Genomic DNA, 14459 nt, shown 5'->3' with positions numbered 1-14459 from the left:
CACACACATATATATTTCTATGTATATTACATAGATAGATAGAAGAAAAGCTGACAATTCAGCAGCCGTGGTAGTGTAAAATCACAGCAGGAGACAACAGGATAGAAGAGATGGATTACATGCAGTAAATACAAATAGAATAGGTAGATATATAGATGTCAGTGACAAATACAATTAGTACAGTGTGGGTGCAGCCTAATGTACATGTATTTAATTAATAAAAGATTATTTTTCTGAAAAATATGGCATGCGCTTCCACGTAATTTTCGTAACCAGCAGAAGGAAAGCCGATGGCTGGGGGCTGATGTTTATAGCCTGGGAAGGGGGTAATACCCATGGATCTTACAGGCTATTAATATCAGCTCCCAGCTGTATACTTTAGCCTTTACTGGCTATTAAAATAAAAACAATGATGTAGGGTCTCCCTATAATTAACAACCAGCATAGGCTATGCAGATAGCTGCAGGATGATATTAATAGCCAAAAAAGGGGCCATGGATACTGCCCCCCAGGCTAAAAATGATGCACCAATTCTGGCACTTGGCCTCGCTCTTCCCACTTGCCCTGTTGTGGTGGCAAGTGGGGTGATAGTTGAGGGTTTGATGTTACCTTTGTATTGTCAGGTGACATCAAGCCCCGAGGTAAGTAATGGAGAGGTGTCAATAAGATGCACCCATTGCTAACCCCGTAGTCATATTGTATAAAAACACACACACCAAGAATAAAGTCCTTTAATTGAAAAATTACACAGACTCCTTTAATAATCTTAATTAAACCAAACTTACAACCTTCAGGCAGCGTTCCCAGCAGGGCTGAACTGCCGTGACCTCAGCATCATGGGAAAAAGTCAGTGATGAGGTCACCGCAGTTCAAGCTCAGTGACTTCACTGCAGATTACGGTGAGAAATTCTCTTGGTGATCTGCTGTGAAGCCACTGTGCTTGAACTGTGGTGATCTCAGTGACTTTTTCCCATAGTGCTAGTGGGGATCTCACCGAGATCACAGCAGTTCAGCCTGTCTGGAAATGCAGCCTCAGTGACCGGACGTAACCTCGATGACGTCAGCGCTGGTCACTGATTGTTCAACATCTTTATCAACGATTTAGATGAAGGAATTGAGGGTAAACTGATTAAATTTGCTGATGACACACAGCTAGGAGGGATAGCTAATACTAGAGAAGAGAGAGAGGATTCAAAAAGATATAAATAAACTGGAGAAGTGGGCAGCAACTAACAGAATGGTTTTTAACAGGGAAAAATGCAAAGTACTACATCTGGGCAATAAAAATGAAAAAAGCATATACAGAATGGGAGGAATAGGGCTAAGCAACAGCACATGTGAAAAAGACTTGGGTATACTAATAGATCACAGACTGAATATGAGTCAACAGTGTGATGCAGCAGCAAAAAAGGCAAATGCAATTCTAGGATGTATTAACAGAAGCATACAGTCTAGATCACGTGAAGTCATTATTTCCCTCTACTCCTCTTTGGTCAGACCTCATCTGGAATATTGTGTCCAGTTTTGGGCACCACATTTTAAAAAAGACATCAACAAACTGGAGCAAGTTCAGAAAAGAGCGACCAGAATGGTGACCGGTCTGCAAACCCTGTCTTATGAGGAAAGGTTGCAGGATTTGGGATTGTATAGTTTGCAAAAGAGAAGACTGAGAGGAGACTTAATAGCTGTCTACAAATATCTAAAGGGCTGTCACATTGTAGAAGGATAAACTTTATTCTCATTTGCACAAGAAAAGACTAGAAGCAATGGGATGAAACTGAATGGGAGGAGACACAGATTAGATATTAGAATAAGCTTTTTGACAGAGTGATCAATGAGTGGGACAAGCTGCCACGAGAAGTGGTGAGTTCTCCTTCAATGGAAGTCTTCAAACAGAGGCTGGACAGACATCTGACTGGGATGATTTAGCGAATCCTGCTTTGAGCAGGGTGTTGGACCAGATGGCCCAGGAGGTCCCTTCCAACTCTACGATTCTATGATTCTATGAAGCTCTGCTCACAGTATTTCATTCTCCAGTGACTCTCAGCCTGGACGGTCGCATCTTGGCACAATCCAGGTTGAAAACTATTAATCCCCCAGACATGGATTACAGTGTTGGACAGAACAACAGACAGGTATGGTATATTGTTGTTTTTTTATTTTAGTTTTATTACAGGAGAACAAGGACTTCGGTGGAATTAGGCGTTAGGTGAGTATAACTGTGTCTGTTATTTTTAAATAAAATGGAAAGCTGTGTTTAGTCTTATTTCCAATAAAGGACTTTATTCTGGCTGTGTCTTTATTTACCATGTAACTATAGGATTACTAATGGATAGGTGTCTTGTAGATGCTTCTCCATTACTAAGCCGTGGGCTTTATGTCACCTGACAATACAAAGGTGACATCAACCCCACAAATATGAACTCCACTTGACACCACTACAGGGCAAGGGGGAAGAGCCGAAGTGCCAGAATTGGCGCATCTAATAGATGTGCCTTTTCTGGGCAGCTGCAAACTGCTATTTTTAGGCTGGAGGGCCAATATCCATGGCCCCTTACCAGCCTGAGAATATAAGCCCCCAGCTGTCAGCTATAGCAAAGCTGGTTGTCAAAAATGGGGGGGACCCTAAGCCAGTTTTTTTTTTAAATAATTTATTTAAATAATTAAAAAAACAGAGTGGGGACCCCTCTATTCTTGACAACCAACCTTGCTAACATTGATAGCTGAGGGTTGCAGCCCCCAGATGTGAGTTTTGCTTGGCTGGTTATCAAAAATAGGGGGGACCCATGCAGGGTTTTTTCTTAATTATTTATTTGAAAGCCACAAAAAGAGGAAAAAAATCCTCCAATATTCAGGAAAACACCAAAAACAGAGATGCTTACCTGTATGAACAGGCCTCAATACATCTGCACTAAACAGGGTGCAGCGGACCCAAGTGAAATGGCAGCTGCACAGGTGCAAAATACCAAATGAGTCAGCCAGCCTACAATCAGGGATTGGCCATGTGGAACACCAGTGCAAAAAAAAATAATCCGTATGTGGCAGTGCTCACACAGGGAATGCAGAGCATCAGGTTCACAGCCTCTTACATGAATATCCCCTACATGAATTTAAGGCAGTTGTTTCCAACATGGGGGTCACTTGGTTTCTGCCGTTCTAGCATCTTGGGGGCTCTGCAAATCACACAAGGCGTCCACAAACTATACCAGCCAAACTTGGCCTTTAAAAATTAAACAGAGTTCATTACCTTCCAAACCTGCCATGTGCTCAAACAATAGTGTAGAACCAAGTATGAGTTACTGCCACTTTTGGGAGAAATTGTGAAACAAATTGGGAGGTACCGTTTTGCTCTATTAGATACCTTTTCTGAATATGAAAAATGTAAAGTTAAAGCAACATTTTTTATGGATAAAATGTTATGGTAAATGTTTTTGTTCCATATTGTATTAATTACTGTTCAGCAAGTGATAAATGTCATCTATCAATATTGTATGTGACGTGACTAAGGCATCAAAATTAAAAGTTTCAAAATTGCAAATTTTCAAAATCTTCAGAGAATGTTAAATATTTTCCAAAATGTGCCACAAAAAATTGTATCAAAAACAATAGTAGCAAAAGAAGCAATCAAAATTATCACATAAAGTGACGCATGCCAGATTTGAAAAATGTAGCCAACATGTTTTGGTTGTAAGGGTTTAAACATAAAAACTTGCTTCAACTAATGGATCATATTTTGATTACACATTTATTTTGAAAATAAAAGTATATTTAAAAAAATCTACAAACTTAAATTTACTGAAAAAGTAAAATTACATTCCAGAAAAATTCACTTTCATAAATTCTTTGTTGTAGACCAAAAATGAAAAAAATAAAAAGATTGACTAAAGACAATGAGAGTGAATTTTGGCAACAACTGAATCCTATGTCTTCTGTCAAATAGTTTACGATACTAATGTAAGACTTAAATCCTTAATGACCCCAATTCGCCTTAAAATAGCGGCTGTTAAGGGAATAATGTTATAGCACCCCCAGTGTCGGAAAATCTCAAGGGTTTCAGCTACACTGGAAAACACAATCAGTGCCATTTTTTTCCGATGCACAATCACGTGATCTCAGTTATTCAACGTAAAAAAAAGTATGCCAGATATTAAAAACAAATATTAAAAACATTTACATATACATGTCAGAGGAGAGCAAAAGGAGGTCCCCAAACCCCCCTGGTACCTCTGCCATCCCCCGGTCCCTCTAGCTCCATCCCCTGGCCCTCTGCCTGAAAAAGAATGGGGGACGCATGCGCAGTGCGCTTGCCGAGATCTGCTGACCGGCACATGGCAACAACAGGGATTTTTCCTTTTGAAGGAAAAAAGAAGGGGAGCGACATTTCCAGTGGCTCAATAAAACAAGGATTTTATTTAGCAAGCCATAAAAAAGACAAACAGTGTTAAAAAACTGACGCGTTTCTGGTGTCCAGGACACCCTTAATCATAGTATAGCAAGTATAACATTAGTCTCTTTTTAAACTAGCTAGGACCAATCACAGAAACTGGTGATTGAGAAAAGGTGCATAACAGGTGTGTAAGGAGAACGGACATAAGAATCAATTGACAGAGGTGACAATACAAATAACAAAACTTCAATAGATATCAAAAAGGTCACTTTTGTAATTCATACCTCTAGGGTATTTGCTATCTAATTTTAATATCCAGTATGTTTCCCGTAACATAAGGGGGTTTTGCCAACTGCCTCCTCTTGGGAGATAATGGACTTTTCATATTCCAAAAATGTATAAAGTGTGACAGATCACCATCATGTTCAGCAACAAAATTCTTGGGTTCACCAGAATAGGACTCGTTTTTTAATGACAATATTGTTTAAATGTTCTGAAATTCTTTGTTTCATTTTTTATAGTGCATCCATTATACTGCACCCTGCATATATTGCAAAAGGTAGAGTACACTATGTGATTAGTATCACAGTTAATAAAATCATCAATATGTCCTCTTGAGATGAGAAAAAACTTTTTGTTTTGTCTGCAGCAAAAATGGACATGTTGCAGTGGTTTCCACAGCAAGCATTTAAAAAACCTTTTGTTTTCAACCAACTTTTAGGGCCTTTGTGGAACAGGCTAGGTGAAAGCATGTTGACTAGAGTACAGCCCGTTTGCCACAAATTTACAACCCTGAGAAATTATTTTATGAATTATGTGTTAGCACCACGCCGGATCTCTGCTCTGATAGGCAGGGTGTTCGGCATGTTGCTTCACTCACCCATGCTACGGTCGGTTCCTCTTTTCCTCATGCTCTGCATGCTCCCAGGAGCACTTCCAGCCAGGCTTCTAGCCATGTCCTTAGGGTACGTGTGCATGCGCTCCCGCCCTCTTAAAGGGCCAGCACGTGCATTTGCTGTTTCCTCCCCAGCCAATGGTTGAGAGGCATTATGTAAATATTGCTTCCTCTCCACTGGGGAGGTGCCTGAGCAACCTTCCTGTTTTGCAGTCTGAGTTGTGTAAGGTTGCATACCAGTCCCTGCTGCACTCTGGTGCAAACCCTGTCTGCTGCACTCTGGTGCAAACACTGCTTGCTGCACTCTGGTGCAAATCCTGCCTGCTGCACTCTGGTGCAAACACTGCCTGATGCACTCTGATATAAACTCTGTCTGCTGCACTCTGGTTCACACTCTGTCTGCTACATTCTAATGCAATCTCTGCCAGCTGCTTCCTCCAGTCTGTCCTCTGGGTCCAGCTGCTGCGCGTCCGTTGGTCTGTCCTGGATTGGCACCTGGCGTCCATCGGGAGCCAAGTCTAACCTCACCATCAGAGGCTCTATCGAACAGTCAGATGTTGCCTTAGTCACGCCTCTCTAGACTCCCACGGTCCGTAGCACAGTGGCTCCACAAACCACGTCCGTGACAATATGTCATCCTGATTTATAACAGGCAGATTTTTTTTGCATGAGTTTAATGATTTGGTTATATTGTAGGCTATAAGATGTGGAAAAAGTGCACTATTAGTATTTCCTGGAGAGGCATCTCTGGTATTAAATAAAACTTGACCTCTAGTTTTCATTTTGCTTTTATTTCACGCACTGTGAATTGTGAGATTGCCATAACCTCTTGAATCTTCCCTATACCCCTGCATACAATCTTTAATGGGTGTAGTTTCCAAAATGGGGTCACTTGTGGGGGATTTCCACTGTTTAGGCACATCAGGAGCTCTCCAAACACTGCATGTTGTCCGCTATCGATTCCAGCCATTTTTGCATTCAAAAAGTGAAATGGTGCTGCTTCACATCTGAGCCCTGCCGAGCACCCAAATAACAGTTTTCTCCCACATATGGGCTATCAGCGTACTCAGGAGAAATTGCACAACAAATTTTGTGGTCCATTTCCTCCTGTTAACCTTGTGAAAGTAGGAAGTTTTGGGCTAAAGATAATTTTTTGTGAAAAAAGTAAAATATTAATTTTTTCTTTTCCACATTCCAGTAATTCCTGTGAAGCACCTGAAGGTTAATACAATTCTTGAATGTGGATTTGAGGGGTGCAGTTTTTAGAATGATGTCATTTTTGTGTATTTTCTGTCTTATAGACAGGTCAAAGTCACTTCAAATGTGATGTGGTCCCTAAAAAAATAGTTTTGTAAATTTTGGTAGGAAATTGAGAAATTGCTGATCAACTTTGAACCCTTCTTAACTTCCTAACTAAGAAAGAAATTAGGTTTCAAAAATTGTGCAGATGTAAAGTAGACATGTGGGAAATGTTATTTATTAATTATTTTGTGTGGTAAAACGTTGTGATTTAAAGGCATAAAAATTAAAAATTTGAAAATTGCGAAATTTTCAAATGTTTTGTAAAATGTTTGATATTTTCATAAAGAAGCGCAAATCATATCGATCAAAATTTACTACTAACATGGAGTACAATATGTCACGAAAAACAATCTAAGAATCGCTGGGATCTGTTGAAGCTTTCCAGAGTTATTACCACATAAAGTGACAGTGGTCATATTTCAAAAGTTTGGCCTGGTCATTAAGGTCAAAATTAGGTCCGTCACTGATGGGTTAAACTTTACAGCTGATATTTACAGTTCTAGTGAAAATCTCTCTTTCCGCTGTATTCCATGTATTAATGTAGGTCTGTGTTGCATGAAATATAAACTAATGCCCCCGCTTTTACCTTTCAACTTGTTTCTATCTTTACTGAAAGGCACATGCTAAACTTAAACAAAAAGTCACCAGTTTAAGACTTCATAAATAATTTCTGCAGCTGGTAATGAGGCATTTGGAAACAAATTTTAAATCTTTTTTTTTCCTCATTTCCTTGTAATTTAACAGTGGAAGTAGTTTTCTACTGATAAACCCTGCTGGCTACCTAAGAGCTAAAAAAATAAAAATAACAATTTAGTCACTGTGAATAAGGCAGTCTATGCATTACCTGGGATACAGGCCAACACCAACGTCCTGCATCTCGCCATCGCTGATGGTAAAGCTGTTACAGGTCAGCTGTGAAAACAAGCAAAGCAAATCTGGGATTAGTGGGTTTTGACCTGAAGGAAAAGAAACATTCAATAAATAAAGTCTATAGCATTCAGCAAATTGCTGTAGAAGATCATAAAACACCCAGTGCCAGCACCGGAAAAAAGAGCCAAGTATCACATGCGGCTTCCAGTCTCCTTCAATTTTTCAAGCATTTCTCAATGGTATACTAGCTCTATTCAGCAAGTAAAGGATTGGAAGAAGATGTTCTTAATTAGTGGAAAGAAAGGGAACCTTTTCAATGGGGCAGGCAAGCTCTTCTTGTTTTACAGACTGGAGCTTGTTAAGAAGATGCAGTAAAATGGTGTGGCTTGGGCAACCTTAGAGCAATATGTTTATTCATTGGCGCATTTAGTGACTAGCGGCATTAACAACAGTTAATGATTTTTTAACCTAGAAATAAAATAAACTCACACAAAATAAATTCTAGTTTATAGTTAGAATTATATAAGCATTCTATACATTATTAAGTTTATAGATAACAAATATTGATGGAGCAGAGCTGTTTTAACACTATTACACAATCATTGTAGCTTCTGTTTATAATGAAACAGTGATGACTAAGTCAGATTGAAAAAAATAATAAAAAAAATATTGGTAAGTCTGATAAATTCTGATAGCATTTACACATGTTATTAGGGCCTATGTTCTGACTTTAAATGCTTGACGCAGCTAGTCTGTCTTGGCTACAGCAATATTTGAGTCACAACAATCATTTCAAGTCAGGAGGCAGAATAGAAACCTTTTCTTCCTTTTTCTGTGTGTCTTGTAAGGTCCCCTTCACATGTCCAAATAAAATCGGAACTGGAACCGGGATAAACAGTACCGGTGTCCTCTGTGGTGTTTTAGATCATTATGTCATCAGTGCTTTTCAAATATGCAAATAAAGTCCGTGGAGCCTCATTTAAGAGGCTGAAACACGGAACTAGCCAGATCTTCCTCCAGGGAAGGACCCAGCCAAGTAGTGTTTCCTTTCGGAAACCACCATTACCACCATATTAAGTGACCCTTTAAGTCAATATCCAGCTCTTTACGAGTTTACAGATATGCCAAGGAAATACCAAGGCCAGGTATCCATCCACAGACAGCTGTTTCGGGGTGTTGCCCCTCATCAGTGTGGAGTAGGATTCTGGCTAGGTGAGAGCAGTGCCTTATAGACCAACATCACGAAACAATCACTGACCTCAGGGAGACCAGTCAAAGAAAACACTGCGGCAGCCGGCAAAGGCGCTCAATCAGAGAAATCCTAGGTGCATTGCTCCCTGGGAAATACGAATATGCAAATAAAGTCCATGGAGCCTCATTTAAGAGTCTCAAACACGGGACTAGCCAGATCTTCCTCCAGGGAAGGACCCAGCCAAGGAGTGGCTCCTTTCGGAAACCACCATTACCACCATATTAAGTGGCCCTTTAAGTCAATATCCAGCTCTTTACGAGTTTACAGATATGACAAGGGAAATACCAAGGCCAGGTATCCATCCACAGACAGCTGTTTTGGGGTGTTGCCCCTCATCAGTGTGGAGTAGGATTCTGGCTAGGTGGGAGCAATGCCTAGTAGACCAACATCCAAATGGTGGTGATGGTGGTTTCCGAAAGGAGCCACTCCTTGGCTGGGTCCTTCCCTGGAGGAAGATCTGGCTAGTCCCGTGTTTGAGACTCTTAAATGAAGCTCCACGGACTTTATTTGCATATTCGTATTTCTCAGGGAGCAATGCACCTAGGATTTCACTGACTGAGCGCCTTTGCCGGCTGCCGCAGTGTTTTCTTTGACTGGTTTCCCTGAGGTCAGTGATTGTTTCGTGAGTTCAGTGTTTTTCAGGTATGCAAGAAGAAAGAATTAACCCCATTGAGACCTTGCCCTTTTTTGTTTTTATGTTTCTGTTTTTCGCTCCCCTTCTCCCCAGAGCCATAACTTTTTTATTTTTCCGTCAGTATGGCTATGTGAGGGCTTGTTTTTTGCGGGACGAGTTGTACTTTTGAACTACACCATTGGTTTTACCATAACTAAAAAATTCCAAATGCAGTGAAATTGCAAAAAAAGTGCAATTCCACAACGGTTTTTTAAATTTTTTGCTACCATGTTCACCAAATGCTAACACTGACCTGCCATTATCATTCTCAAGGTCATTATGAGTTCATAGACACCAAACATGTTTAGGTTCTTTTTTATTTAAGTGGAGAAAAAAAATTTAAAGTTTGTTAAAAAAAAATGTGCCATTTTCCGAGACCTGTAGCCTCTCCATTTTTTGTGATCTTGGGTTGGGTGAGGGCTTACTTTTTGCGTGCTGAGCTGTTGTTTTTATTGATACCATTTTGGTGCAGATACGATCTTTTGATCGCCCGTTATAGCATTTTAATGACAAACCGCAATTCTGGCATTTCTTTTTTTCTCGCTACGCCGTTTAGTGATCAGGTTAATCCTTTTTTTATTGATGGATCGGGCGATTCCAAAAGCAGAAATACCAGATATATGTATGTTTGATTTTTTTATTGTTTTATTTTGAATGGGGTGAAATATTTTTTAAAACTTTTTTTTTTTTTTACTTTTGGCATGCTTCAATAGTCTCCATGAGAGACTAGAAGCTGCCATAACCCGATTGGGCTCTGCTACATACAGGCGATGATCAGATCACCAGTATTTAGCAGAATTACTCACTTGCTATGAGTGCTGACCACCGGCGGCGCTCATAGCAATCCGGCACTGACAACTATAGGGGTCTCCAGGAGACCTCTGGTTGTCATGCCAACCCACTGGTGATCCGTGATCATGTGATGGGGTTCACTGGTGGGCGGATTTCTGGCCCGATGGCCGAAAGCGCATGCTAAATGTCGCAGACAGAGTTTGACAGCGGCATTTAAGGAGTTAATAGCCGTGGGTGGATCGCGATTCCACTCGCGGCTGTTCCGGGCAAATGTCAGCTGCTCAAAAGGGAGCACGGCCCCCTGATGAAGCCTACACAAAACGCGCATTGGTGCTGCGTGGTCTGATGGCACACAAGGACTTATATGGGTAAGATTCCCTTCTATGGTTCTGTGATATTTGTTTATTTGAATATAGGTGTCTCAGTACAATTACAGCAATGGTGGCTGCTTTATTCCTATGTGGACTGTTTACAGTGAAGTTGTCTTTTCTAGATTGGCCATATTGCAGTGGCACTACAATAACATACATTTTTACAGAATGTTGTCCATAGGAGGTTAACTTCCTGGTCTATATATAATTTGCGCTTGCCTAGGACCTTGTATTGTTTGTGTCCTTCATTTTTTGAATTCCTTTGTCCATGTAATTTTTCTTAACCATTTAACTATGATGTTATGATATAATTTAATAAAAGATTTTTGTGTAAATTTGAAATGTTAACCGCTTCCCGACCGCCCACAGTAGATAAACGTTGGCGCTTGTTGGGCTTTGTGCAGCGCCGACGTTTATCTACTGTTGACGGTTTTGTGCCCCCCGGGACCCCCACATACCTTATAACGCGGGGATCCCGGTGCACAAGGCATGCTGGGACCCCCGACGTCATCGAGACCTGATTGGTTCAGGTCCTGATGACGTCAGCGTCACAGCAGCCAATGAGAGCGCTCGCTGGGAAAGCTGCTTGTTTCCCGGTGATCTCACTCATTGTAACGCGACTTCTCCTCTGATCTCACACTGACAGATGATCAGAGGTGAAGCAGCGTTACTGTGTGACTAGATCGCTGCCTGGCACAGCTGATCGCTGCTTGGCACAGCTGTGCCAGGCAGCGATCTTGTCACACAGTAACGCTGCTTCTCCTCTGATCATCTGTCATTGTGAGATCAGAGGAGAAGTCGCGTTATTATGTGCCAGGCAGCGATCTTGTCACATAGTAACGCTGCTTCTCCTCTGAACATCTGTCAGCGTGAGATCAGAGGAGAAGTGGCGTTACTATGAGTCAGATCGCAGGGCAGCGATCTTGTCACAAAAAGAAAAAAGTAATGAAAAAAAAAGCAGGTACACAGGTTAGGGCTAGGGTTAGGGCTAGGGTTAGGGCTAGGGCTAGGGTTAGGGCTAGGGCTGGGATTAAGGTTATGTGTTGGTGTTAGTTTTGTGGTTAGGGTTATGGTTAGGGCTGAGATTAGGGTTAGAGGTGTGTTGGGGTTAGGGTTGGAATTAGAATTGGGGGTTTCCACTGTTTAGGTACATCAGGGGCTCTGTAAATGCAATATGACGCCCGCAGACCATTCCATCAAAGTCTGCATTTCAGAACGTCACTACTTCCCTTCCGAGCCCCACCGTGTGCCCAAACAGTAGTTTTCTCCCACATATGGGGTGTCAGCGTACTCAGGACAAATTGGACAACAACTCTTAGGGTCCAATTTCTCCTGTTACCCTTGTGAAAATAACAATTGGGGGCTAAAAGATCATTTTTGTGGAAAAAAAATGATTTTTTTATTTTCACGGCTCTACATTATAAACTTTAGTGAAACACTTGGGGGTTCAAAGTGCTCACCACACATCTAGATAAGTTCCTTGGGGGGTCTAGTTTCCAAAATGGGGTCACTTGTGGGGGGTTTCCACTGTTTAGGTACATCAGGGGCTCTGCAAACGCGACATGACACCCGCAGACCATTCCATCAAAGTCTGCATTTCAGAACGTCACTACTTCCCTTCCGAGCCCCACCGTGTGCCCAAACAGTAGTTTTCTTCCACATATGGGGTACCAGTGTACTCAGCACTTGGGGGTTCAAAGTGTTCACAACACATCTACATAAGTTCTTTAAAGGGTCTAGTTTCCAAAATGGGGTCACTTGTGGGGGGTTTCCACTGTTTAGGTACATCAGGGGCTCTCCAAATGCGAAATGGCATCCGATCTCAATTCCAGCCAATTCTGCATTGAAAAAGTCAAACGGCACTCCTTCCGTTCTGAGCTCTGCCGTGTGCTCAAACAGTGGTTTAGCCCCACATACGGGGTATTGGCGTATTCGGGAGAAATTGCACAAAAAATGTTGTGGTTCATTTTCTCTTTTTACACTTGTGAAAATAAAAAAAATGGTTCTGAAGTAAAATGTTTGTGAAAAAAAGCTAAATGTTTATTTTTTCCTTCCATATTCCATTCATTCATGTGAAGCACCTGAAGGGTTAATAAACTTCTTGAATGTGGTTTTGAGTACATTGAGAGGTGCAGTTTTTAGAATGGTGTCACTTTTGGGTATTTTCTGTCATATTGACCCCCCAAACTCACTTCAAATGTGAGGTGGTCCCTAAAAAAAATGGTGTTGCAAATTTTGTTGTAAAAATGAGAAATCGCTGGTCAACTTTTAACCCTTATAACTTACTAAAAAAAAAAATTATGTTTCCAAAATTGTGCAGATGTAAAGTAGACATGTGGGAAATGTTATTTATTAACTATTTTGTGCGATATCACTCTCTGATTTAAGGGCATAAAAATTAAAAGTTTGAAAATTGCAAAATTTTCTAAATTTTTGCCAAATTTTTATTTTTTTAACAAATAAGCGCAGTTCATATCTAAGAAATTTTACCACCATCATGAAGTACAATATGTCATGAGAGAACAATGTCAGAATCAGTAGGATCCGTTGAAGCGTTCTAGAGTTATGACCTCATAAAGTGACACTGGTCAGAATTGAAAAAATTGTCCAGGTCACGAAGGCAAAAACAAGCTCGGGTGCGAAAGGGTTAAACACAGACAGGAGACAAGTGGCACACAGATGCCATTCATCAACAGCTTTACACAGACCTATAGACTTGTATTGGCCCTTGTCATCCATGCTACCGGTAAAAAATGGATATTTCTCTGTGTGGTTTACACAGCTACACGGTCCATTTAAGAACACCGACATGTACACAGTAGCATAGGTTATAATGGTACATGTGGCATCCATGAAAAAAACAGATGCCACACGTACTGCAAACACGGACATATGAATGAGACCTAGGGTAGGAATCAGAAAAGATCCTGAGAAGGAGCAGTTTTAGCAACTTTTCTTCATGTCATCACACTGTTTTTTTATCAATTATACTGTAGTGTATTTGTGTCCTTTGATTGCTATGTATAGGGAAACTTCTTAAGGTAAAAGATGGGCTCTATTTATTTAGTGGTGATTATACTGTATGTAGATATCTGCTTGTAGCCATAGACATGGCTTTTTAGTAGATTTAGTGCATCTCATGCTCTGTTTGGATCGGACTTTCAGCCAGAAACATGAATTTATATGCATGAAAGCAACTATCAGGACTCGAACCTAGTAACTCCTGTGCACCATGCAGCAGCTCTTCCATCTGAGATATTCAACTCTCTGGACAGTTTCTTGTGTTGTTCATGATTAGCTTCATTCTGTGATTTCCTGATTGAACACCCTATAGAAACTTGGCCTGGCACCTCCTTACTTGCAGATTACTGAGCTCCCAGCCTCTAGTCTAGCTGCTGCTGCTCCATACCTTACTGCTGTTTCCTGTGTACTGAACTCCAACTACCCTGACTGTGCAACCTGCTAATCCTCCAGTACTGTACTGCCAATCCTGTGTACTGAACTCTGGCTTCCCTATTGACTATGCAAACTGCTGATCCTTCAGTACCGTACTGTCACTCCTGTGTACCGACTTCTGGCTTTCTTTGACTATCAATCCTCCAGTAACATACTACCACTCCTGTGTACTGATCACTGGCTTCATTTGACTACGCGACCTGCTAATCCTCCAGTACCATCCTGCCACTCCTGTGTACCGACCTCTGTCTTCCTTTCACTACGCGACCTATCATCCAGTACCGTACTGCTACTCCTGTGTACCGACCTCTGGCTTCCTTTGACCACATTACCAGCCTCTGCTTTCCCAAGTGGTTTCAATAGTAAATACTCCAATCCAGGTGGGATCATAACAGTAACAATGCTGGGTGGAATTTTAGGCCTCATTCAGACGTCTATGTTACAGGATCGTGTTGTTTCTA

At 41.1% G+C, this 14459-nt stretch overlaps 1 protein-coding gene across 4 annotated transcripts in view; it reads right to left on the bottom strand.

Annotated features, from left to right (window-relative positions):
* The window catches only part of SMYD3 (SET and MYND domain containing 3), a 1185047-nt gene that overhangs the window by 475962 nt on the left and 694626 nt on the right, over positions 1-14459 (bottom strand). For all 4 annotated transcript variants that reach the window (XM_073545143.1, XM_073545142.1, XM_073545139.1 and 1 more), the window contains one exon: positions 7429-7496. In XM_073545143.1, coding sequence (XP_073401244.1) covers positions 7429-7496 — 68 coding nt within the window. The remainder of the gene's footprint in view (positions 1-7428; positions 7497-14459) is intronic.

This window comes from Dendrobates tinctorius, unplaced genomic scaffold (assembly GCF_039654945.1).
Source record: "Dendrobates tinctorius isolate UK_male_01 unplaced genomic scaffold, ASM3965494v1 ptg000140l, whole genome shotgun sequence".
NCBI classification, from domain to species: Eukaryota; Metazoa; Chordata; class Amphibia; order Anura; family Dendrobatidae; genus Dendrobates; species Dendrobates tinctorius.
Note: the sequence above shows the minus strand (reverse complement) of the source record. Positions and strands in the feature narration are given on the sequence as shown.